Genomic DNA, 26,656 nt, shown 5'->3' with positions numbered 1-26,656 from the left:
ACGATTTCTACTAAGGATGTATCAATAAGAAAAAAAAAAGCCGCCTAGTTAAGCACCCATTCTTCAAATACTACATTTCCCAAGGCTAGCATTAATTTGATTAATGAAATCACGCCACATCGTTAAATTTTAAGAAAGAGCGTTCTGCTAAATATTTACCTAATGGTTACTTCAGTTATTTTGGTTGGGGGGTGGGGGGGAATGGGAAGAAAAGTGCAGTTTGATATCACAGGGAATGATTGACTGATTGATTGACACTGAAGCAATCCAAAATCCAGTTAGAATGGACTGTATAAAATAGTTGGAAATAGGCAAGTAGGCATTTTGGAATAGTTTTAAATAATATTGATTTATCAAAAGGAAGATCAGTACCAGAGAAAAGGAGGTTGTCCGATTTTAACTCCAAAAAATTCACCTGGTTTGTTCAAAATGCATCACTTTCAACTCCATGATGCAAATGGAAGTAAACCAAATACTGTAGCACCCACTACTTACATCTGCCCCTCTACATAAAGCTTTTTTTTATATATTCAAAAGGAGGTACAAAAACAGCCAATATGTAGTACTCATTAAGGAATTTGACAGTTTCAGAAACCCTTGCTGCCTCAAATAAGCACTTTCTTTTTGCCCGAAGGACCCAGTCTTGTGTACAGATAAGAATTGTATGCAGCCTTTTTGTGTTTTGTTTTGAAAGCGTGCGTTATTCTGTGAATCCGTTTCCACAAATAGAGAATGTAGCATTTCTTTAAAAAAATGTGAGGAGTCCAAGGGTAGTGTGCGTGCGCGTGTGTGTGCGTGTACACGTATAAAAACATGCTCACAAATTCATAAAAGTGGCTTCCGTCTCAGAGCTCCAGTCATTTGGTAAAACATTCCTGGTCTGAATGTTGACATTCAGACAAGGGGCAGGATACAGGCTTAATAATGCCTGGACAACATTACATTACAGCATTTCTAGTTGGATGTAAAATGAAATACAACTGGTATGCTATTAGATCGGGTACATAGCACTCCAGGCATAAGCGCTAGGGACATTTCACCCCCAGCAAAGACAACAGCAGTACATCAAAACTCCTGGAGACAGAAGTCCATATTTATACCAAAGGCTGCTTCTCAAAGGCAAGACACGTTGCACTTCATGGGAGGTGGATTTTTTTTTAAAAACAAAGAGAAAGTAGTCAGTTAGTTCACAACACTACAATCACAGCTCTCTTCTGTCTCTTTATTGTTGGGTTGTGTATTGTGAGTGTTTCTCCAAAGCTTCTTTTTTTTTAATATATTAAACTCCCCCATCTTGGTCCTGACTCAGAAGAAACTGCCGTTAAATACATCAGCTACAGGATACTGTCATATTCTTGGCATTATATAAAACTGTTTCAGCCACATAATAAATGAAAAAAAATTCTACAGCACCAGCTTCTTTAAAGGCACTTTCTAAGGACTGTCTTTCGAATCAAAATGGATCAGTACAAACGCTGAAACCATACCTTACCGTATAGTGATCAACCAGTAAAAATACCAAGCCTGCACTCTCTCACGACACCCATTATTACTGTAATAACATAGGCATTCCGCACCTTAGTGTCAGGATTTATAACTGATGTACTGGTATAGGTATTGCATCTAGTCGTATTGTATACTTATCCCAGTAATCCAGACAGCAGGTGTTACAGCAATCCCCCCCTCTTCCCCAATTAGGTACAATGTGAACTGGCAATTGTCTGAAACTTATACCTGAATCACAGTTGTGGCATCGATACAGAGAAACTTGTCAAGTGTACCAATTCTTTTCTTTATTCTGCTGAATCTCCCAGACGCAAACTACCCAATCGATCAGCACAATGAACCACAAATCAGTGTGCTGGTGGGAGAGCTAGGTATTTTGTAACTGGTCAATCACTACGCCTCTTCCCTTTCACTCTTTTAAGTAGGAACCGTGAGCAATTCTCCGATTCCTAGTGCAGTTATTGTCTGACACTGATTAACAAATAGCAGCTATCGGTCTCACTGCCCTCCCAACGCTGGTACATAACCACGTTTGTTTGCAAACGCATTAGTCGTCACTTTACACAGCCATTCACAAACTAAGCCAATGGGTATGGTACAGAGACACTCGCCCCCTTCCTCGCAGGAAACCTGGTTTACAGATCACTTACTGAAAACGCCTGTTAGATTGATAAACATGCGGTGGTAGGTACATGGGAAGCATTCTAGTCAACGCTATCAGGCCGTAAGGTTGTAAAGAGCAGCATTACATCTTTTCATTATTTTACAATTATCTAAAAGTAAACAGTGGTGACTTCAATTGTGATGTAGACTTGATATTGGCTCAATTAAATCAGACTATCGAATAGAAAATAAATGGAACTCTGCCAGGCACCAAGTGTGGTATAAAAATCTTGGTGTGGAGTGACTGCAGAATTTCGCTCCAAACCCCCACCAAAAAAAAAAACAGTACAGGTAGCTAAGCTCAGTGTTGATTCTTTGCAATTTGTTGCCCTCCCTTCCTAAGGCTTTAACTCTTGCTGCGGGTATGATCGCACCGGGTAGAAGGCACCTGGTATCATGCTCAAGAAGTAATTCTTCACGTAAGCTAGTGTCACCAGGCATCACAGCCAACCCAGAACCAGTTCTCACATGTATTGTTTCCACAGGTGAGAAACCAGACTGGGGAATCTTCTCCCTAGTCTAAAGGAGGCTAATTGCTGACTTGGGTAAGAGTAGCTCAGTGTTAAACGGGCGACTCCACATGATATCCGATATTGGTAGCTATAAGGCGAGTTATGAGGACATGATAAAAGCATACTTCACCTACGCTCCAGAGTGGAGAACTTGGTGACTGTGGGGGAACAAGGACATGACATTGTCCTCACAAACCGAAGTTAGCCTAAAATTTTATAAAAGCAATATTTTTGAAAAGTGAATGGGAAAAAAAAACTTTGCCACTCTTAAATTGATGAAATCAAAGACTTCAAAGACTGTTCATTGGTCATCAATGAAAGCCACTATATAACTTTCACTTCTTTAGTTCAAATGATCCCATTACTAACCCAACGAGCAGAGTATAACAACTGCTCCCCTGCACAGGCATCAGAAGTAAAGCGTAGCCATCAACTGGAGTGGGTCTGTCACTAAACTGAGGTGCACCATCCACATAACCCAATTAGTAAATTAGTCTGGAAATCTTTCAATTCAATATAAATGAGGTTAAAATTTAACCTTGATAACTAGAGAACTGGAGCTTGATGTGAAAACTATTGAAGTTCAGATCTTAGTCTTGCCTGATGTTCCTTCATTTGGAATTGGGATGGCTAGGGAGGAACCGGGTGTAAAGTCTTACACCCGTGTAGAGCATTTTGGGGAAGGAGTGAGTGAAATGCCTCAGAAGCACGACCATCGACAGGTCAAGCGAGGAATTGGATGTGCCCACATGCCAGACTGTACATGGCAGCTTGGCAGTGAAAGGAAAGAGAACAAAAGTTTTTATTTAAAGGTGGGAGAAGGGTCATTGGTTAACCTGACAAGGTAAGGAACATTACTTTTGGATTTGAAGAAAATATTTCAACCCTGATAGTATTAGGTTAGATTTGAAAAAAACATCACAACTCCACAAGATGGCAAGCTGTGTCAATGTAAATTAAACTTATTAGGTTTTAAAAATAACTGCTCCGCTGATTTTATTCATGCGTTAAGATTTTAATTGCAAAAGGATCTCTGATTTACCACAGGCAGCAATCCAGCAGGTATCTGCTGGGTCAAAGCTCACATGGAACGCGATAGTGTCTCGGCTCTTTNAAAAAAAAAATAAGCCAGGTTTAGTCCCCAAAGGAGTGCGTTTCATCATTACCACATGCCAATAATAACGGAGGACTATTAAGTTTGATTCAACTATATAGTTGGGTAGTTTCCTTACCAATGTACTCAATCCAAAACTAGGAGTGCAAACAAATGTCTAGAAAAATAGGCACTATGATTATTGCAAGCTGTTTTTCGAAAAAACTGCCCTTCACAAATCTAGCAGAAGCAGCATAGAATTAATTTATAGCTCCCTCATTATGGAATGTACACAATGTTTTGTACAATGTAGTCTCTCCATATGGTGCAAACCTAGTAATACTGACCACAATATATTTAAGGTATCCAAAGTTCCCAAATTTAAAAAGGTCTTGGAATGTTTTATTTTAAATTAATCTGATCTGATGGTCTACTATCAGATCGGCTAAAATAATAACATCTGAGTTTATTAAGTTTTCATTTCTGGGCTTATTCCTATTTCTATCCCTAACGGAATGACTGAAATAAAAACAACAGTATCTGAAAACCACTAGGCTCCCTTTCAAGCATAGAGCATCTTTTGAATTTAAACGGCATGAAGTTTTTTTTTTAAAAAAAGTCTGAATTTTGCTTCACTTCACACATCTTGAGCAAAAACAAAATGTTGCCGTGAACAAAACTCCCATTAAAAAAAATGTCAGTTTGCCTGTCCTCACAAACGAATCCTACAGCGACTTAATATTTTTTTTGCAGAAGGGGAGGAGAATCCTGCAGTCGTTTCCATAAAATTCTAGTTATTCTTTATTTTGTAAAAAGAACATACTTTTCGTGTAGAGGAGAGGCCATTGCGTAGGGCTGGGACACAGGCAATGCCCATCTTGTCAAGAATGCTGCAGCATTTTGTAAATTGTGGTTTTGAGCCAGTGCAATGACAACCGTTATATGATAAAATATGCAGTTCATGAGGTTTTACAAAGTGCAAACAACGTCATGAGATTTATATCAATGGAAACAAATCAAAGCTGTGTATGAAAAAAAACTCTCCAGATAAAAAAAACGGTATACGACCTCAAAATGGAATGACTGAAATAAAACAGAAGTATCTGAAAAAATTCACATTTCAGTGATTATTAATCTGTAAGTTAAATAAAAGCAAGTTTTAAAACATCCCAGTCCTACTTTTTTTTTTGCATTCAACTTTTGTTTCTCTTAATTAAAACTGATAAGGTTCTGAAGTGCGGATGTATCCCACTCGCCCACGATTATAGTGGTACATTTGCTGCTCTGGTTTACAGCGAAGGGACACGGGCTTTGTTACCAACCGCTTATTGCACTAATGGTAGCAATGTTCTGTCAGTATACAACATGGTTACATTCCAGAACTAAATACAATTGCTGCTGCCACTATATTTTTAATTGTATTTCTTATTATTAAATTATAAGCATTTTTTTCTCTAATAAATATAAGGATAGCTAAAAAAAACCAAAAAGGTAACATTTAGTCGAGAGCAAGCAAGTAAACAACGATTAAAAAAAAACAGCAATGTTTCTACATTAAACAGAGCCCCTGAACTCGTTGGGAATATTTGAAAAATCCCTCTCCCTCTCACTGTTTAGATTTATCCAAGTCCCAGTGTTATGTTCCAAGACAAAACTCCACTGCTCTCCATGGAACGTTAGCAATAAGTTTTATGCTCAACGCTCGGTAGACTTGACAACTTAAACCTAAACAGTGACAGTGGAGATGAGATTTTTCTGGACCTCATTAAACAGATGTGAGAACTCTAATGTTTTCAACTACCTCTTAATCCCCAACCAATTGGGGGGCTCTGTGCGAATGGCTGGATCTCTTTATTGAGCTCATTGGAAAATATTTGTGACTGAAGGTTTTTACATAACTTTTCTTTTTCTGTACTGTGTTTTCGTTTTTGCTCAATAAAGATGCGTTCTGTGCTGCCAAACACTGAGGTAAAGGCAAAAGGAAACTACATTGAAAAAAAACACAGGCAAAAGAAAAAAAAACACAGGCATGATGTCTGACAGAGCGCACACATGTACACCACACAGAGCAGTTGGCTGGTTTCATATTGCATAATAGTGCTATGATCTTCGTAGGTAAACAATCCCTTTCAGTCAGTGTATGAAACTTATCTCCGCACAGTGAAAGTTACAGTATGGCTGGAGATGTTGCCCATAAACTGACCCCACTGGAAATGCAGGCTGTGATCTTCGGTTCCTTCTGGAGAGAATATTCCCAACCTCAAGCGAAGTACATTGTGCGTAAGGTGTCCTGGTGGATCTGCACGGCCTTGGCCAGAGCCTGAGGGTCACGGCCATTGCTCTGCCCGGAAACGTGGCTTCCTTCAGCGCTGGAAACCGTGCAAGAGAAAGTCAATGAGAACAAGTCCTACAGTCATACAACAATAATACTTGCATTGGATACAGCGCCTTATCACATCTTCGAGACGTCTCAAAGCGCTTCACAGGATATACTGTATAATTTCTGGGATGATGCTCAACATCAGGATTTGAGTTCACAGTCTAGGCTGATACTTGGATGCAATGCTGGGGGAGGAGTGCTGCATTGTCACAAGTGCTGTTGAACCTGTGCTGTGTGCAATGCTCCTTACCTGTCATGTTCTTTGTCCACCAGATGGTATCTTGCTCTAAATGCCACCAGATGTGCGTAATAGGCCGGCGCTGGGATGGAGACAGAGCGTGTGCAGCGCACGTACGTGTGACATAGCTGATAGGTTAGGAGCTGAAGTTCATCTGCAGAGAAGCAGTTGTCATCCCACAAGACATGATAGTGTGAGGGGCGACTTGTACCCTGTCAAACAGCAACAATGGGGTAGAACCTTCAGTTATATTCACTTTCCCCAACAATGTACAATGGTTCCCCTGTAAGACGTTTCTTTATTTACTGGCATGTGATATTTTCAGGTTTCTCATGAAAGTTCTGCGATAGAACAGATTCGAATGTTTCTCACAAATCCTTACAAAGATAGGCTGGGTTATGTAATTTAGAAGAATTATAGTAATAATAATCCTTGCATCTGATGTCGCGTCTCAAAAGCGCTTCACAGAATATACTGTGAAGTATTTTGTGGGCAAAACACGGCAGCCAATTGCGCGTAGCAAGTGTCCCACAAACAGTTGTGGATAAAGTGACCAAATTATAATAATTACTGTTTTTTTTCCCTTGATTTTGTGGGGTGCCTGAGGGCAAAAGGGCTGAATCTGAAACTGAGGGCAAACCCTTATCAGAATTACACAGATGCAATTTCTAAATTGTGAAACTTGCTTTCACTTTCTTTTCCAAATACTGAGTTGCTTAGTTGATTAAATGCACTGCTGATTATAAAATGCAATCGTGTATCTAAAATGGACTTCTTATCACCTCTAAACAGCAAGTACAAAGTACTCAGTAAACCAAAACTCTCAGCAATTTTAATCTTTGGTAGTTTAAAAAAAACACACAGCAAATAGTCATCAACATCCCCCATCCCAACTGAACAGAATTATATAAAGGAAAAGGCATTTAGTGTTAAAATGTTGCACATTTCTCCCTCTGGGCCCCGACAGCAGTAATTTGAAGTGATCCAACTGTACCTGTATCCCTGCGTGGCTGCAGAGGTAAAAATCAAACTCATATGGGTGGGTGATATCTGTGTCTACAGTGGTTCCAGCTGGGATATTCCCACTTCTTCCAACCTGTCAGAGAGAGAGAGAGAAAGTGAACAAAAAATGAGTTTAATTACTAGAGTGAAAGGTCATTCAGGATTCATATCAGACTCTTTGTATACTTTGAATTACAGAGCAATTTTTCCCAAACTGAATGGATCACTGTTAAGACAATTCAGGTGCCATTTCATACCCTTTCATTCTTATCAGCACAAAACAGTCGTGTGTGGTGACGTTTCTGGACTACAATGTATGTGATGCCAGGCTGGTAGTCCTTCTCCAGGCTGATGCAGGCCTCCCGGATTGCCAACAGCTCACAATACAACACCTACAAGAAAAGACAAATTGAAGCTTGAACGAATGCACACACACACATACACACCTTATAAAAGAGCTAGGAATGCTGCCACTAGTTCCGAAATAATCAAAAATAATGCTTTTCTTCACCACCACATAAAACCCAAGAAGACATGCAAGAACCTCCCTTTATATATCACGCTTCACGTAAAATAGCATCCCAGAGGGCTGCACAGTGGCGAGGTTGGATGCCAAGCAAATGAGAAGGAGAAGGTGACTATAGGTAGGTGTTCAGGTGGGATTTAAAGATGAATAGAGGGGGGGTGAGAAGGACGGATTGAGGCAGGGAGTTCTAGTGGTCAGGGGCGTAGTAGTGGCTGAACATTGTGTACCTGAGAAACGGCAACACAAACACTCACCTGACGAAACTGCCCCTCAGAGACACCATCTCGGTAAAAGATAATCCGTGTGGGTTTAAAGCGAGTGGATTTGTAAAACTGGATGAGAAGCTCTCGAACCATGGAAGCCAAGTCCTGAATGATTTCCTGTCGGGGCCTCTGTACACGCACGGTGGCACAGTAACGACTGGGGTGGGCATCCATACTGCCTACAACCTAGGGGGGGAAATAGTCATAGAATTAACCCACAAAGTTCATTCATATTGAAACTATTTGTGAACACAGATCCTTGCTTTAAAAAACAAAGCTGCAAGCTTCTGTCAAACGGTCCGGGACGCTACCCCGTGTGAAGGGCGTCATACTAATACAAGTTGTTATTGTTGTGGTGTGAATACTTACTGCAGCGATGGAAGGTTTCTTGCCATCCCCGGCTGGGGGGTGGGTGACATCTGCCCCTAGGAAGATCACAGGCTGCTGGAACACAGACGGCCTGAGGGCAGAACATAACTGGTTGTGATTGGTAAAACAGGCCAGTTTAATACAGCATTTAGTTTTCCCTAAAAGTATATCTCTAGTACTGCCTATAATACAGTCCACAATTCTAAACAATGAAAAAAATTATATTGTCACATTCCATCATTATTCTACCTTACTATACATCAGCGCTTTGGGACGTCCTCCCAACGTGAAAGGCGGTCTATAAATATAATTTTGTTGTTGTTGATTCATAGATCCTATTTCTTAGTTGCCAGAAAGCTAATTTATTGAATGTCACCAGAGCAGCCGGTGAGCCTGAGCATCACCCAGCCAGGAAACTCCATCCACCATCATGTGGCCATGAGGCAAGTGATCCCTACCCAGAGAGCTGTAAACAAGAATCCCAGTAGAAAACACAAGTATTTACCGTTGATGAGGTACCAGAATGTTGTTAATTCCACCCAGTTTCACGTTGATCTTGAGACAGAGGTTTGACAATGTCTGCGGAGAGGTTTTAACAACGTTCTTCACCTGAACACACTGTGTGGCCATCCCCAGGAGAGTGTCGCCCACACGCTTCACCTCAGCTGAAAGACGTGAGATTGTTGAGATTAAGGTTGCATATAGAGCAGTGCGTGATTTGAGAACAAGCTGATCAATAGAGTGTGACTGGTATCTAGTTAACAGACTTGGAGTTGTAAAGTTATTGTGATCTTACTTAAGTAATTTACTTTGCCTTACATTCTCAAGAGTCCAGCTCAGAGTTACTCGATTCAAGTGACCGCGAAGGTGAGCAGGTATTCTGCTCGAAGGTCACTCACTCACGAGATTCCATTCAGCTTCTGTTTCAGATGAAAAATTACAGGAAGAATCACAATCATGTACTTACCATAGACGGGTGTTTTCCCAGGCAGGATGACTATGACGAGCTGAAGCCCCGAGTAGGTGTTCTTCAGGTGTCTGAACATGGGCTCCACGCTGTCCGCTCCCTGGGCATATTTACAGAAACACGGCTGACCCTGGATTGGCATCCCGGCGTCTTTGGAGATCTTCCGAAGCTGGTCTGTGAAACTCCTGTGTAAGATTCATTCAGTTAGGACTCATTCCTTACATTATATATCACACCACTTTCAAAATCAGCATCAACTTGTTCTACCAAAAGGTGCTATGTTAGTAAATCTTAAAGTGCTTCACTGAGACGGAATGGGAGCCTGAGGAGGGTGGGTGATGGGATGGTGGCCAAAGGTGTAGGCAAAGAAAAGCTTTGAAAGCGGGGTGAGAGTGGATGGATTTAAGGAGAGTTAAAGAAAATGAGGGGCAAAATGAGGGAGGGGTTGACACACATCACACACACACACCACACACACACACAAAGCAAGCCTTAGTTGTCGGAATGGAGCAACGTGTTGGGAGTGGTCAGGTCGGGAGGTGACGATTTAGTGGAAGTCTGAACAACTCAATGAGATCTTACTTAAGTACTTCTTCTCTACATTGCCTCTGTGCTGCAAAACACGCTATTGCCCACATTTTGATTTCAACTCCAGTGTGGAACTGCTTCCCTCGCATGTCCCAAACACCGTGACTTGGTGTAGCCACCGTCCGATTCTATAGAGAAAAAACAAAAATAGTCAGTAAGTCCACCTCACAGGGTCCACCTCTGTAATCAGTGCCACAAGTAGCAAGCAATTTAAATGTCAACAATTTACGTAAGCAAAACCTTTCCAGGCTTTACTTGAAATAAATAAAAACTATTATAGGACACACGATGTAACATTTTGCCAAACAGTGTTGAATGCATCAGTAAAGCTTTTAAAAATGTCCGTAGAGAGTTTTGTTGACCTGAAAAGTGTTGGTACAAGGGGCAAAATAGGGTACTGGCCAACTATAGTATAGAACTTATTTATAGAACTAATTTGGTACAAACATAGTATGGACCCCATTCACTGTGCGCGCACGCGCACACAGCTGTCCTGCTTGCTCTCTGCCAGCTGGCGCTCACACTAAAATGGCCAAGTTCCAGGCCGATTAGATCATCACCACATCACTTGCTGTGGACCACAACACACGAGTGCTTCACACCAAGCAATCAGCAGTGTTAGTTTCCCACCGGGTGCTAAGATATTATTGATCACCGGGTGTCAGGAGGCCGTTGTCACTATGTGCTTCGCACTTGCGCAGCCCCAGAAAGTGACTTGGTCGGCAACAGAGTATCAGCACAGGAACTGGCCAAAGGCCTTTAAGTAGGGCGCTGCCAGCTGTATACAGGCACAATATAATTGGCCATCATTACTCGCTATAGTACAGTCTGAGTTTTTATGGATCCCAACCAACAAGTTACAATGGGGCTCCGTTAAAGCGAAAGGCACATCGGAGCACAGAACACAAGCAAAACATAAATCAGGACTATATGCCGAGTTCTGGTTTATCTTAGATGCTGCGCATCTCTGGTATAAAGTTCCTCTGCATTTCGTTACTTACAGTTTGTAATCTGAAATGACTTGGTTCCACCTGTAAAACAAGAGGTGGGCTCTCAGTGTGCACCAGGGATGTCACAATAGAACACATTCATTATAACAATACTGTGGAAACGCATTAGCACCGAGAATAGTATGGCTTGTGCAGCTTTTTAAATACTTCTTAAAGTGGTGACCCGACAAGTTGAGCGACGTACTAAATAAAAATTGTATTCACAATACTTAGAACTTTTATATAATTGGCCCGGATTTGGGACTACCGTCCTCAACGGATTCACCTTGAATTGTTTCTGGAGATCTTACATTGTCCAAATAACTCTGGAGAACCATTTTAACCCATATGTTGCTTAAGAATCAGAGATCAAGACATGAGTCGTGAATTTTTCAGATTACAATGAATTACAACAAGAGCGCATCCCTAGTTATACTCCAGTCAAGCGAAACATTTATAATAATCCCTTTAAAAGAACAAAACAATAATAAATTGGTCATTTTCAATCTACGACTGTTTGTGGGACATTGCTGTGTGCAATTGACTGCCGCGTTCGCCCACAAATATACCGTCAATTCACTTTACAGTATATTTTGTGAAGCGCTTTGGGACATCTAGAAGACGTGAAAAGCGCTATATCAAATGCAAGGATTATTATTATTATTATGTACCTCTGGCTTCAATATGTAAATCAATAAACTGAACACAGAATTCCAACGTACAAATTTAAAATTGTATTAACTTGTCATTTGAATGATCCAATTATAAATGAGCTGGAGATCTGTGAGTTAATCCGGAGCGATAGGCCAGAGGATCATTACTTACAAATCACAGTGTGAGATGGTGCCTCATTTTAAGTTGAAAGACACAGAGCCAGTTATAACCACAGGAAAATTCACCTTGGGGCTGGTTGAAACTGATTCCAGGTTATAGAAAAGTGGTAGAAGTAATTAGCGTAAGATTTGAGGTGAATGGAGTGGTGCGAAGGGGCAGTAAGAAAAATCACACAAACAAAACCTGGATTTACTTATGCAAAGTTACCCATGAGGGCCCAACTAAATGTTAAACATTTTGAAGACACTTGGATCCATGATTTGAAAATACTAACATAACATGAAAGAAAACAAAACTTATTGGAAACATGCTGCACACCGCACCATTCGATTTCCTTCAGGAGATGAAAATGAACACAATACAAAAGATTTTCGCTTGTTCCCTGAAAGATTTGGTGTAGTTGCTGGGAGAAGTAAGTGTGGTCTGACCATCTATGACTGATGGCCACAGGGCTGATTTATCACTCACCCTCCCTCCGTACTGCAGCATGGGAGCTGGGAGCACTCGCCCCGTTACGTGAGCCATCTCATCTCGCACTTTGAACTGAAACTCCTGGACGAAAGGGTCAGCATCATAGTTTGCGCTTTTAACCTTAAAAATGGAAAAAAATAGGAAAAAGTATATATATTAGACATACACACACACACAACCGAGAAACCACACAACCTGGACACACCTACACACATTTGCAGCTGCATTATTTATACATTATTTGCAATCAATATCACAACATCCGAGAGAGGGTTTTACTATGAACGTGTGCAAAAGGAGATGTGCACCTGTGCGCCCTGTGCTAAAACGAATTTTGTTTCTCCCATAGAAAAATTGGCCAACTAAAACAAGAGTTAAGCCTTAGTTAAGCTCTAACTTAACTGGATTGTTAAACAGGTACCTGCATAACAGGATAAACTATCAGGTACTCACCAGCTTACTGATCTCCTCCTGTCGGTCAGGTGCTGATCTTGCTGTTGCTTTGATCATTGTTGATGTTTGATTGTCAGTTAGTTTCTTAATGCAGCGCTGCCCAGCTACGATGTTACACACCTTTTTTTAAAAAATAAAAAGTGTTTATACTTTAAAAATCACTATACCATTAAAGAACTATATATCAGAACAGTCATCAACTTGTTCAGTACAGCAAACCCTCTGGCCTCAGTCAGAAGGTTACGGGGTTAAAGCCCCATGTCGGGACTTTGAGTGTCAGCCTAAATTATATAAGTTCAAACGGGGAAGGACTGCATTGTTGGAGGTGTTGAAAAGAGAAGGGAGTGGAAAATTGCAGTTTCCATATGTAAATTAATGCAATTTAAAGTTCATTGTTTTGTTTCTTTTGGTTCCCTGAGCCTCATAACATTGCTTATTCAATCCATCTCATCTCTCACCTCAAGGGGCAGGTAAGTGTGCTTCTGTTCCTGTCCCACCTGGAGACAGGGCAGGTGTGGGTACTTGAGCTGAAGGTTGTATTTCTGTTTGAAATATTGAGCGACTGTGCACTCGACAGTCTGACCGCTTTCCAGCTGGAGGGGGAACCTGAGGGGAGACAAAAGGTTCATAAATAACAATGGTTTTAAATCGATGTGTACGTACTGCCTGCTGAATTCATGATGCATGTTAGAGATGAAGACGAAAATGATCATGTCCTGTACAACTAGCAGTCACAATGTAATCAATTATGCACATATTTAAGGTCCTACAGCATTACTCTGCCAATAACGTGCCTCAGCTCCATCCTCAAAACATCCCCGTAGTGCATCAGTGTAATATTTGTCCACTACTCAACACGACACAGTCATCCTGTGGTTTCTATGAGTGAGATAGCCAATCATGCCAACTGAAGAGCTGCTTTGTGTTACAAGTCTGTGTGAACTGGATTCAGACACCAAACCCCCATTGCACAAGGCATTTTGTAACCAGATTCCCACCCAATTCAAGCGCTTGGTTCAGAGATGAATGACCAGTTTCTTAAGTTAAACTCCATTATTCAGATAGGTCTGTGTGTGGTTGGGAGAGTCAGGGGAGCAGAGCAGGTGGGGGTTGTATCGCTGTCTGCTCGGCAGCCGACATGAATCCAGCGTCTGTAAGAAATGAATCATCACTTACGTCTGGTGGCTCGCTGCTCGTCTGGTTACATTACAGACGCGGTACTTCCTCCTCATAGGGCCACAGTGAGTCACTTCCACCTTCAGTCCTGTCAGGAGTTTGTCAGGAAAAGGGAAAAACAGCAACTATTACAAACCCATTCAACTGTAATGACACAAAGAGGGGCACCCGTCAACTAAATCCATAAGAAGGTGCACTTTTATTCCTACATTTCACCGTTTTGGGCTTCCTCACTTCATGGCTACTTTTGGAAGGGGAGGTGGGTGTGGTCGGGGAAGGAAGGGGTGTGAGACACCTCCGTATGGAGCATACAGGAGGAGGAAAAGGACCGAGGTTAGTCATAGTTTTACTCATCACAAGCTCACACTGCAGTGAACTGACCACGGCTATTTTTAATTGAGGACCACTAGATGGTGCTGCTGGTTTAGATATTTGACTTGAACCTGTCCGCTGTCCGATCATATCACAACCAATTCTAATATGTACACAATGAAAGCAAACTAGTCTATGACAGTGGAAAACGGTGGAAACCAGTGAGGCATTCGAGACATTTTAAATAACGTAAGCAAATGTCAATCAGAAGATATTCAAGCATAAGATAGTTTGAAAGAGGTTTAATCTTAAAGCTTTCACTAGTTACAGCACCTGATTTTCCTTGCTTTTGTTCAGCTTTCTTATCGATACGGAAATTTCAAAAGCACCCAAGTTCCCTTTTCTGAACGAATGGTCAATAAAATGTTTACAACTTACCTTTTATCTCTTTGGTGAATTTGACTCTGTGGGAATCAGTCAAAGGTCGTGGCTGTTCATCGATATTATGAATGTCCAGAACCTCACACATGAACTGAATCACAGGCTGTGCTTTGTAGAAAGCAGTGGCGGAGACTAGATAGAAGTCAAAAAGATTATAACCGAGAGAACAATAGAACAAGGTCAATGGGGTTCATGCAAAGAAGAAAAAGCATGAAAAACAGCATCTTTACTGTCGCAGGCTCATAAGGAATCACCTTCTAAACTTAATTATTTTCCCCCTTTAAAAAATGTGACACAATCAAAGTACCCAAAGAGGCCCTTTGCGTCAAGTCAGCACTGATTCAATTTTTCCCCAACAATGCACAATATTTTTGAGCCAATCTTGAACCACCCAGACAACTATATCAAGAGAGGGTGCTATCAATCCAGAATGTTCACATGATGACCTGGTTCAGCTGATAGCACGCTCACTTCTCAATCAGAAGATTGTGGGCTCCAGCCTCACACAGGCTGACAACACGGTATTCCCCCAACGTGGCACTGGAGTCTCAGCTAGACTTTAAGCTTAGCTAAACTTAGTTACTATCCCGAGTCTCTCTGCCTGTTAAGGTGGATGTAAAAGATCATATGACATTATTTGAAAGGAGAAGGGAGTTTCACCCACTGTCTGGCCAACAATATTCCAGATAAAATTGATCATTTGCTTCAAGGCTGTTTGTGGGACATTGGCTGCCCGTGTGAATCGGCTGCCGTGTTTGCCTACATATACAAATATAGTACTTATGCTACACACCTTACCAACAGAGGAGTCAGGTGCTGTGCTCAGGCCTCTACAACACCACACTCAGTCACAAGGCAAGTCCGCTTGCCTTTCGATTTTCCCTCTCACTCCCAAGAAGGAACTTGCCTCACCTTCCCTGTTGAAACTGGGAAAATACTGCGTGGGAAATCACAGATTCTCTCAGGTCTAATTCTATTTCCTGTCACCACACTGCTGGAGAGTATAAATTATTAAGGACTATGAAAGTCCCTACAGTTCCCGTCAATGGCTGTCTATGAGGAGCTGAAAGAGAGCATTGTTGGCCAGGTGAGTCTACACAAGACGAGCTTGGAATTTGAACGAGGGCCACCTGGTATGAACCCAGCTCTGACTTCTGCTGACACTACTTGCCTTCACAAATAAGCACATTTGATAGAATTGTAAGTTACTGACTGAAAAGATTATTGACGTTCCCAGAGAAAGTTGGCATTCCTGATTGATTTATCCAGACTGAACAAAACTAGCATTCTTACTAGAGGCACTGGAATCTAGTTCGACTCACTGGTGCGCTTTGCAATCTGGGACATCTGCAAAAACTTCTGCTTTCTTTCAAAGAAAAATAGCCAGAATATAGGCATTGCATAATGTTATGTGTACCTGACTCCCCCATGCCCTCCTAACTGGCCTTCCTAGCTCAACCCTCCACAAGATCCAGATTACACTTGCCAACCAGGTTTTGCAAACCCATGTTCCCATTTCTCAAGCTGTAATAAAAATATAATGGGATTTATTTTACGTACCAAGAACATTATAAAATATTTTTTAAAAATGTTATCTTCCTTACTACTTATGATAGTGAGGGAGAGGGACATGCGACAAAAAAAAGTGAAAAAAATTTGATAAGACAAATGGAAACATTTTTAGCGACAATGACGACTGAATTTGCAGAAGCAATAATATCGGGACCAAGAAACAGGCATCACTTGATACAATAATAAAAGCCGTTGTTTTGTGATGAGAGCACAGGAAACGCAGGGAATTATATTTAAATAACACTATTCTCATCATGTGAGGGCTAAACATTGCAACTGAGTCCAAAGTGGAAAGTTTCTCCACTTCACAATATGTGTATACATCAGTTTGATATTAATCCTATGCAATGGGGGGGGGGGGGAGAGAAACAGTTTGATGAAACATTTAATTGCTTCAAAATATTGAGTCAGAACAACAGTGAGTCATACTTCCAGTTAACTCCCACCTCTAGAGAAAATAGTCAGAATAGATATATACGAATAGGTTATTAAAACAGAAACTGTTCTTAATGCACATATAACAAAATCGCTTCCTTTCGTTTTTTCCTGCTCAGTTTTTTTTGCTCGACTGCAAGTTATCCCAATGCTCTGATGGACAGACAACATGAGGTTCATTTTGTAGAATGCTTTTGGGTGTAGAAACTACAGTCAACATCTGTTCTAGCAATCTAGATGATTTCTTAGCTAACCTTTTCTATGCCATTTTCACATTAGTATTAATTTGCATCAATCAAACATATTTCGAATAAGAATTCCAATGCCAAAGTTCTACACCAGCACAAAAATCTTTGGCAAACAAGTGGTTAAATGTACAAAACGAAAGGTTAAGTGCACTGAACCCAATCGGAAGAATCACCACCACATATTTGTCAAAACCACAGAAACATTCCACTGGAGTGAGTCACACACTTCCAACCTGACAGCCCCCAAAGAGAGACATCCACTCACCGCTCAAACTTACATCAGCTGATCAATGTTAAAACACACAAGGAAATAACTTGCAACCAGAGCGCCTATTTCTATGGCAATAAGAATACGGAAGAAAGCAGCTTGCTGCTAAAACACAGGTGTTAAATTCAGTGGCAGTTACACTGCAAACTAACCTCTAACTGGCATTTCTATATACAATCTTAGCGGAGGCCGACACCCACTTTCTCCTTCTCGGTTGATAAAACTTATGAATTTCGTGACCAAAACTTTTTTTTTTTTGCTCGTTGGTGTTATGTAGGTGAACAACATTTAATTTGCACACAAAAATGTCCCAGCAATGAATCATTTGACCTGAAGGATTGTTGGCCCGAACACCAGGAGAAATTCCGTTCTCTTAAAATAAATAATAATTTGGTCACTCAATCCAAGATTGTTTGTGGGACACTCCTCTGCTCAATTGGCTGCCGCATTTCGCCTATAAAATACAGTCAATTGACTTTACAGTATATTCTGTGAAGTGCTTTGAGACGTCCCGATGACGTTACATCACATGCAAGTATGATTATTATTATTATAACTCACCGTCAATGTTCAGCATCATCTTCCACATGGCAGGTCTGACAGACTGATGGAACCCAAACCAGACCTCCCTGCCTCCTCCCAATGGGTGATCATACCCTTCAGGGGCGGAGAAGAAAGAGCGGCCAACAGGGGTGTACCTGTGACAAAATATATATTAGTCTAAAAAAAACACTGCACAGAGGCAACAGAAAATATATGAAAGAAAACATACAAGTGAAAAAAAGTTTACAATACAAAAAAAAGTCAGATAATTCACTGTAAATGGACCTGGTAAAGATCCAAAGTGATACTCACTTCATGGAGGGGAGGTGTCGGAGGACAACATCGACAGCATGTACAGGGTTAGTGCTGAGTGGCTTGTCCAGGTCCAGCCCTGGGAGCAGCTCTGGCATACTGCGGCCCGTTAGCACCTCGTGCAGCAAGTGCCAGCTCACTCTCGACACAAACTTTATGGAAACCCTGAAAATTCGGTCTTTCCCCTCTCCCGGTAACGTGACCTCCAAATCCACCTTCACAAGCGAAAAGAAGTTAGAAGTGAGTGAGTGAGTGCATTGCCTATAGCCATTTTGTTGCCTTGGATTGGCAGTGGTGGTGGTGTGTGTGTGTGGGGGGGGGAATAATGTGAGAAGTCTAATGGTGAGACGCACAACTTCAATAAAAGACTGAATACCCTTACCCAAGCATAACGATTGATCAACATGGATGTATCAGAATATATAAATGCAACAAGGAGGCCATTCAAGGAGGCAACCAATTCAGAAATCTAATCTATCATCATTTTAAAATATATTTTGTATAACGGCATTGTTCAAAGTTAACCCAGTTCCCCATATCCCAATAACTAAGTACGATAAATGTAGCAAACCAATGGCTCTCAGTGTATTTGATGTTTAAACAGATATCAAACGTCTTCAAACTGAATCCCAAAGCAGTTCACAGCTCACTCCTTACCCCAGTGGTGCTAACAGGAATGGGATCTGCAGTGTAGAGGCTTCTTTTTCCATCGTAGACGGGCCTTCGTTCTCCAAATATTTGAACTTTGAAATGCTGAACCATAGAGTCCACCACTTCCCTGCGAGAACATGTGCACAAGCCATGCGGGGAGAGGGAAGAATACCATAACATAGAAAAGAATTAAAGCTCAACATAACTCAGTGTCAAAAATCACTGCATTTCATTTTCCCTTTTCAATTGCTCCACCATTTCCTCCCCTAATCTCTTCTCTATTGAATCAGTATTGCTGTGTTTTTCCCATCAGCAACTCACTAATACCTGGCTAAAGCAACCAGGACAAACACATGCACACACACTTCCAGCTGTGGGTTGGAAGATGGCAGACAAAAGCAATGGTCCCCACAGAACCATTGCAAAAGGAATTAAAGGATATGGCGATAAGGTAGGGTTAGGTTATTAGCTGAAGTTAGATTAGAAGATCAGCCATGATTGAATGGCGGGGCAGTCTCGAAGGGCCAAATGGCCTACTCCTGCTCCTACATGTTATGAACGATCCCATTCTAGCTCACAACGCTGTAGTCAGTTGCATCGTGCCTATTGCATCCCAGTTGAGATCAGCAAAGCTCAATCACCACCAGGGATCAAAACCTGGGCCTTGCAATCCATTTGGCAATTTGACATCTTTCCCCAACTGCCAGCGTTCCCACTTTCTTAATGACAAACTGTTAGAAACAAGCTATTTGCTGTTTTCAGTTGGTTGAAAGTTTCTCAAGTGGATCATTCAAGGTGCTTCCCCACAAACACTCGAGTCACTTATTAATTCTGCTCAGTGGTGCATGGACAATATGTTTCCAGGTTATGGGCCCTTGTTTTTTAACGTCTTATCCCAAGGACGGCACCTCTAACAATACAGTGCTACCTCAACACAGCCTAAAATGAATTCCAAGTTCCAACTTATTTCACATTAACAAGATCCCTGATCTGAAATAATTCTATTTATGTATCTATTTTTCAAGAGTGTGTCACACTGCAAAGTGACCTTGAATTTGCAAACACTTACAAAAGCTTTCTAATCACGTGGAAAAGGTTCATGCACCAAACATGTATATTATTTCATTTGCCCAAATCACTTCCCAGTCGCTTAAAACAAATCCCTTGTATTGTGCATCCCAATTAAAAGTGCAACATTCTTAAGAAGCAAATTCTCTCCAATGGGTAGTATGAGGCCAATTCGGCCATTTAACATTTCATTTGCGTGCACATTTATTATGAGTGACTTAATAAAAGCGGGATTCTGGCTGTAGAGGCTTAGCTGCACAATTAAAACTTAGTTGCACAATTGGAACCAGCAATGCAGCCAAACAAGTTGCGCACGCACACACACACACACCATCAAAAGAAAGCAAATTTAGACGTAAAAAATTAAGTTCAAGTGACTTTTTTTGAACTCATCAACTTTCACCCCCAAAATCCATCCAGTGACAAATGCTATTCAGACACCAACGGTACTGATAGCTTGGGTATCGACATTCTTTGAAAAGAATCAGAATGAAAGCATGCAGTGAGTGCCCAGCTTCAGACTGCACTGCTCAATGCTATGGGCATCTGCTGAATTGAAGAAAGTATTAAACTTGGGGGACACATGCAACACTGTACTCTGACGATCCTTATTTTCCACCTCGAGTTTTTAATCCCTTTCTCTATACGCACCTGTTTACCCTGCGAGGACATTTATCTGGTTTAATATCTACCTCATAGAGGTAGACGTCAATCTTTGGGATATCTACTTGGAAGCAGTTGGCCAGCAATTTAATCGTTTTGCCCATAGTGCCACATCCTGGACGCCTGGGCACTGTGAAGAGGGGCTGAGCCCCAACAGCTCCTGTAAAACAAGACAAAACAAAGTGGAATTAATAATAATAATCCTTGCATTTGACACAGCACCTTATCACAATGTCTCAAGGTGCTTCACAGAATATACTGTAAAGTGTAAAGTAAAGTGATCCGCCAATCGACTAACAACCGGGTTCCTACTTACTGCTAGGTAAACAAAGGTGTGTGGAATAAGGAAACTTGCCCAACATTAACTTACAATTATTTCAAATATACTTCTGCAGGACAGTGCTCAGTTGCTGAGCCAAGCAAATCCATAGTACTCCAAGCCACTGCTGATGACTGACCGAGCCAGCCCATTCTTGGGGAAGGCATCCTTTATCTCCTATCTCATCTAAGTTTCTATTATTCATACGATCGTGAATGAGGACACAGTTGACCACTCGAGGTGGAGTGAAGGAGTGGTGTCCAATTGAGCCCAATCAAGTCCTTGTCTGATTTACCCACATTTCCAGAAGAATGCTGGAGAGGGATCTCCATCAACAACTGTTTACCCGCAGCTTGTACAGAAGGATGAAACACTTTGAGCAATGCAAGGTCCAAGCCACGTTAGCAGATAACCCAGTGCCAGATGGTGCTTTTCACTGTTCCAAGGAAGCAACAGCCCTCTCCCACCTCTTGCTAACGCATGAAAACCGATGCAGAGACCATCAAGATTGCTTGAATTCTTTGACACCTCAAGCAGTAACATATTCCTCCAAATGTACAGTCACTCCACTTCACAATAAATCCTGTGAAACACTTTGAGACATCCTCCGGATGCAAAAGATACTATACCAAATGCAAGGATTATTATTACTACACTGTTTGAGGAAGAATACATCTGGACTATAAGTCTCTGGGACATAAGAAGCACAATATACAGGATACTGCTGTATCACTAAAAAACGTAAGCATAAAAGACATGCATTTGATATAGCGCCTTATCATGTCTTCAAGACGTCTCAAAACCCTTCACAGAATAGACTGTAAAAGTGAATTGACTATACTTTGTGGGTGAAATTTTGCACACAACAGTGTCGCACAAACTGTCATGGTTTAACTGACCAAATTATTATTTGTTTTAAGTAAGGATTATTACCCTTGGAAAAGCGATCCACCAAAATTAATATGAATCACGAAAGCTAAATGCTGTATTACACAAGACAATTAGCATGAAGAGTGACAAATTGACTAAGAATACTGACTGATGACATTTTTAATCTATAAAACTGAAGGGCTTAGGGTAATTAAAATGTTGCTGTTAGAACAATGTTTTACTATGAGGAGGCAACAATTCAGCCTGTTCTGACATTTCAGCTTCACGAGTCTGGGTATTTGCAGTACAGTATTTACGAGCAGAAATTAATGGGAAATTACCAACAACTTCATTTAGGAAAATTCATTAGCATCTGTTGTAATTCAGTCATCCTTCGTCCACTTAAAAATATTCATCTGTAGAAACTACACACACATCTCTACTTAACTGTGAACAAAAAAAAACCCTCCACTAATAAGCACTCCATTTCATAAATTCCCATTTGCCTGAAAACCCCAAATGCTGCTAATGTACAGTAACGTTAAACAGCATTTGAAGGAGAAAGATTGTTTAGAGTTTTAGGTGAGAATTGGGCAATCTTGATAAGGGATCCTACCCAACAAAGGGGAACCGATCTAATTGGTGCCATTTGTCCAGTTACATAGCTCCAAGCACTCAAATTATTTTTGTTAGCAACTATGGTGTATATTGCGTTGAGAGCTTAACAGCTTAAGATATTAAGGGCTTAATATTCAGAATTGACATGAACACTTGACCATTTTACCTACATTTGCGGAATTCGGTTTAACTAGAACAAACTAAAGCTACCGGCTTCGCAACCTGTATGTAGAATAAGATTCCATATTCTCTATAGGGGTTTCAAGCTCCCTCCAGACAAACTGCAAGTTATTATCAAATCTTGTTGAGAACAGCTAAACTAGTTCCTCGTATCCAATGTCCAGTATAATCTACAGTACAGTACAATCCATGTAACTTTGGACATAACTGTTACATCGCCTCAGACTGCGAGCCACTGCTCTCTCTGCAGCATTAACTTCCACGTGCCAAACGAGTCTTACCCCTCGTCGTGTGGAAGAACAGTAGAAAAAAAATTCACCCTCTCTGAGAAACACTTCAAACTACTATTATAGATAATATAAAAATATATCTGTATAAATATAGATTGGGGAGGACAAGTTTACAGGGCTATAGGGAGAGAGTGGGGGAGTGGGATTGATTTGGACAGCTCTTTTAAAAATGCCGGCGTAGACACGATAGGCCGAATGGCCTCCTTCTGTGCTGTATAATTCTATGATACATACATATAGTTCAGAAACAATCAAACCCTTTGAAATCCCCCAAAACTCATTCTTATAAGCAGCAGGGTTTTTTTTGGAGCTATTTTCTTTCAATCCCGGTTCAATGTTGGCTTTGATTTTACTTTGACAAAAGTATTAAAATGTATTATTATATCATGGTGGTGGGGGGGGGGGGAGAGATCTATTGAAATACCAACAGCTTTCAGTTGAGGAACTCTTAAGGGGTTGTCTGCTGTTAATTATAATTTTGGAAAGGTATACTGTGGGAAAAAACATTATTCTACATTTTTATTTGGCTTATTATTGGGCGAGGGTGGAAGACATCGTGACGACACAGGAAATGTCAAGGGTTAAACTTCTTATCTTTGGGCTTGAAATTTTTTTAACAATGGATTCTGTAAACGACTTCTAAATCTGATCCTTCTCCTCCTCCCATTGTTTTCCTTCTATTTTTAGACCTCGCAAAACACACGGCCATTCCTCTAAAGCCCTCAGGAGGCAGCTGACTCCCAGGCCTTTCCCAATGTTTCTCTGCTCCGAGCTGTTTCTCAGCTGCTGTGAGGGGCACAAGAGTAGTGCAGAGTGACTGGCTCACAACTTTTCCTCTCCCTGTCTGTGGCCATTTGGCATGCTGTTTCAGTCAGTTGAAATTGAGCAATGGCAACTCAGCTCGTAAATGTACTTCCCATCATAAAACTGAGCTATTCAGTCCTTGAAGTTCTCGGATTTGATCTCCAATCTTTGCTCAGTAAGCTAAACTCATCTGATCTGCACTGTCCTCCCTAGATTGGGAAAGGGAATATTATGACAGGTTCCTAATCACTATATAGTAATCCTCTAAGGGAAGGTATGCCTGTGTAATTCTGTCCAGTATAGAATCAGGTATATATCTCACTGACAGATTAGTGTCCAAGTTCACACATGGTAAAGGTATCAAACAGTCTGGATCAGTTGGCTTTACTCATGTCTCCAAATCAAAAGATTGTGAGATTAAGCCTCACAATCTCCAGTGAGGTGTTTCGGAGAACAGATGTTGAAAAGTGTCGCCTTTCAGATGAGACATAAAATCGAGGTCCCACCGACTTGCTCTGGTGGAAATTTTAAAAAAAACTCTTCAAAAAGAGACAGCGGTTTACTCCCAAGTGCCTTGGCAAACAATCTCCCAAATTGTGAGAAACTCCCTATTCGAAAAGTGCCATGCGATCTGTAACACGACCTGAAACTTCGATTTAACTTCCCCACTGAATGACGACACCTCTGATGATGCAATTCTCTCCCAACACCACACTGGAGTTTCAGCCTGGACTGTGAGCTCAAAATCCCGATGTGGGCTTGAACTTTCTGACTCAGAGGCGCTGAGCTGACACCATATTTAAAGTAACATGAATAATCATAATGTGTCAAGCTGGTCTTTCATTTGCATCAATGAATAGTCACTTCAGTTATGACATCATCATTGGCCACGGAATTATCATGTCACGATTCTTGATTCTGAAAGTTTTTTCTCCTCTAAATTGTCCGAGTCCAATTTTCATAGATTTGCAGAGAGGGGGTGGCTGAAAAAAATTATGTGAACAACAACAAAAAGATTGACTTATATAAAGCCTTTCACATCTGGAGGATGTTCCAAGGCGCTGGATAGTCGAGGGCTTGCACCCGTGCTGCAGGTTTCATTTGAGGAGAGGGTGGTAAGATGACCGAAAGAACGGTCAAAGAGGAAGGTCTTGAGACAGACCTTGAAAGAGGCGAGGGAAGGGGCAAGGAAAAGGGCTAATTCTACAAGATATTTGTAGAATTAGTCACATTTAGTTAGTCACTACTGTATGCAGTTTCTCTACATCAGATCCCCATTGCTCCAAACTTCCGATTACAAAAATGTATCAGACGAGAGTCAGTTAAAAGCTTGGGGATTGTCCTGGTACAGCTTAGCTATTAGCTCATCTAAACAGTAGGGAGCAACACGAGCAAACTTGATTCGAGATGCTTTCCTGCATTATGTACCCCACAGTCAGGTCCATCATGCGAATCTACCTTTTAACTAGGGCATTTTCCTTTTTGCTGACATCAAGTCTTCGGGAGCTTTCAATTTACAAATAACCATATTAACATTGGATAAACAAACCTCTCTCGAGATGTACTGCACTGACTCATTTTGCCTTTCCTTATTTGCTCGAAATATAGTGCTAAACATTTTGAAATGTACCATATCTGTAAAACAGAGAAAAAGAAAGCACTTTCTCTCCATCTCCTATCCCCCTGTGCTGAACATTCGGTGCTCCACACCTAAACCCAGGGCCTGGGTATCCATCAGCCTGCGTTCGCCCCGCACACAAAACTTCCCCCCCCCCCACCCCGTAGCTTTCCCGTTCCTTCCCTTCTGCTTGGAGAGTAGAAGGCGGTGAGCAAAAACGCCGACAACTTGCATTTACTTAGCGCCCTTTCGGGCCGGGTCGGCGTCTCGGAGGGCGCTGACGTTTGAACGCGAGAATTGCTGGACGATTAAAAAAAAAGAGAGAAAGACCAAGGTCCACCCAGGTGCCCTTCCCACGACCCTGGCAGTCGTGTGCGCCTGTCGTGTCGTGTCCCAAACTATACGCTGTGGTATCGCCAGATTATTATTGCCTGACAGCAATCTCTCCCAATGTGTTTGCACAGCAGCTGGGACTGAAAGCGGACCCTGTGTGTGTGTGTGTGTGTGTGTGTGAGAGTGGGAGTGACACTGTAATGCTGGCTTTGGGGAGTGAGGGGGGGGAGTGAGGGGGGGGGAGGGAGTGAACTCCCTGCTCCCTGTCACATCTCCTGATAGTTACTTTCAGCCTCTAGTTTCCCCTCTTCCCTCTCTCGGTCTTACCCCCCTCTCTCCCTCTGTGTGTGTGTGTGTGTGTGTGTTGGTGGCCATCAAATTGCCCACTCACCCACTCGCTCTCTCACTCACTCACTCACTCACTCTCCTCCCGGGAATATTAATTCACAGCAAAACCCCACCACCGGTTCGGTTGTAAAACAACAACAACAATGGTAATAATACATTGTCAAACAAGAGATTATAACACCCACTCTCCTCCTCCCCACCCCGGTCCCCCCCCACCCCATCCCGGGTCCCCCACCCCTTGTACCTGGGGTTCCGATTTCCATTCATGGAGCCCCTTCCACGCTCGCTTCTCGGCCTGGGTTTCTCAGCAGCCTCTGGCGCGGTGGCGGCGGCGGGGGGGGGGGGGAGACGGGGACACGGAGCAGAGGGAGCCGGAGCTCGGTGTGCCGTGAGGGAGGCCCCGACTCGGTGGTGTCGTCGTCGTCGTTTCCCCCTCTCTCCCGGGGCCTGTGTCGTGAGGCGAGACCCGACTCGGTCGGTGCCTGTATGTGTGTGTGTGTGTGACTGTCTCTCTCTCTCTCTCTCGGTGGCGGGGGCTGAGGAGGTACCGGCCGGGCCTTTGCTGCGAGGCCGAAGCTTTCGCCGTGTGTGTAAAAAAAAAGCGACGTCGTGGGTCGTCGTCGTCGTCGTCAGCGGCGTCCGAGGCTGAGGTGGTGGTTGGTCGGTCGGTCGGTCGGTGTTGGTGGTGGTGAGGGGGGGCCCGAGAGGGCGGTCGTGTGTGTGTGTGTGTGTG

General features: G+C 42.0%; 1 protein-coding gene across 3 annotated transcripts; it reads right to left on the bottom strand.

The window, feature by feature from the left end:
* Window positions 1-1,228: 1,228 nt before the first annotated feature.
* LOC103188686 (argonaute RISC catalytic component 3) lies at window positions 1,229-26,240 on the bottom strand. 3 transcript variants are annotated; one of them, XM_042338501.1, is made up of 20 exons: window positions 26,168-26,240; window positions 20,532-20,703; window positions 18,819-18,939; window positions 18,162-18,376; window positions 17,868-18,004; window positions 14,781-14,915; window positions 14,031-14,133; window positions 13,313-13,460; window positions 12,855-12,974; window positions 12,399-12,521; window positions 11,109-11,138; window positions 10,102-10,235; window positions 9,520-9,704; window positions 9,058-9,217; window positions 8,553-8,643; window positions 8,175-8,369; window positions 7,652-7,786; window positions 7,387-7,488; window positions 6,405-6,604; window positions 1,229-6,143 (listed from the first exon to the last, which is right to left on the bottom strand). In XM_042338501.1, exons 1-20 carry the CDS (start codon window positions 26,184-26,186, stop codon window positions 6,035-6,037), a joined length of 2,634 nt encoding a protein of 877 aa, XP_042194435.1. In that variant the 5' UTR covers window positions 26,187-26,240; the 3' UTR covers window positions 1,229-6,034. The 3 variants fall into 3 exon arrangements, with proteins under 3 accessions (XP_042194435.1, XP_042194436.1, XP_042194437.1); XM_042338502.1 differs by having other exon boundaries at window positions 14,031-14,118; XM_042338503.1 differs by lacking the exon at window positions 26,168-26,240 and having other exon boundaries at window positions 20,573-20,628.
* Window positions 26,241-26,656: the final 416 nt, after the last annotated feature.

Source organism: Callorhinchus milii, unplaced genomic scaffold, assembly GCF_018977255.1.
Source record: "Callorhinchus milii isolate IMCB2004 unplaced genomic scaffold, IMCB_Cmil_1.0 Scaffold10, whole genome shotgun sequence".
Lineage (NCBI taxonomy): Eukaryota > Metazoa > Chordata > Chondrichthyes > Chimaeriformes > Callorhinchidae > Callorhinchus > Callorhinchus milii.
Note: the sequence above shows the minus strand (reverse complement) of the source record. Positions and strands in the feature narration are given on the sequence as shown.

Coding starts and splice junctions, on each gene's coding strand:
- LOC103188686 (XM_042338501.1), bottom strand. Junction 8,370..8,552: donor AGAAACCTTCCATCGCTGCA/GTAAGTATTCAC, acceptor TTCCCCCCCTAG/GTTGTAGGCAGTATGGATGC. Junction 7,489..7,651: donor GTGCTGATAAGAATGAAAGG/GTATGAAATGGC, acceptor TCTCTCTGACAG/GTTGGAAGAAGTGGGAATAT.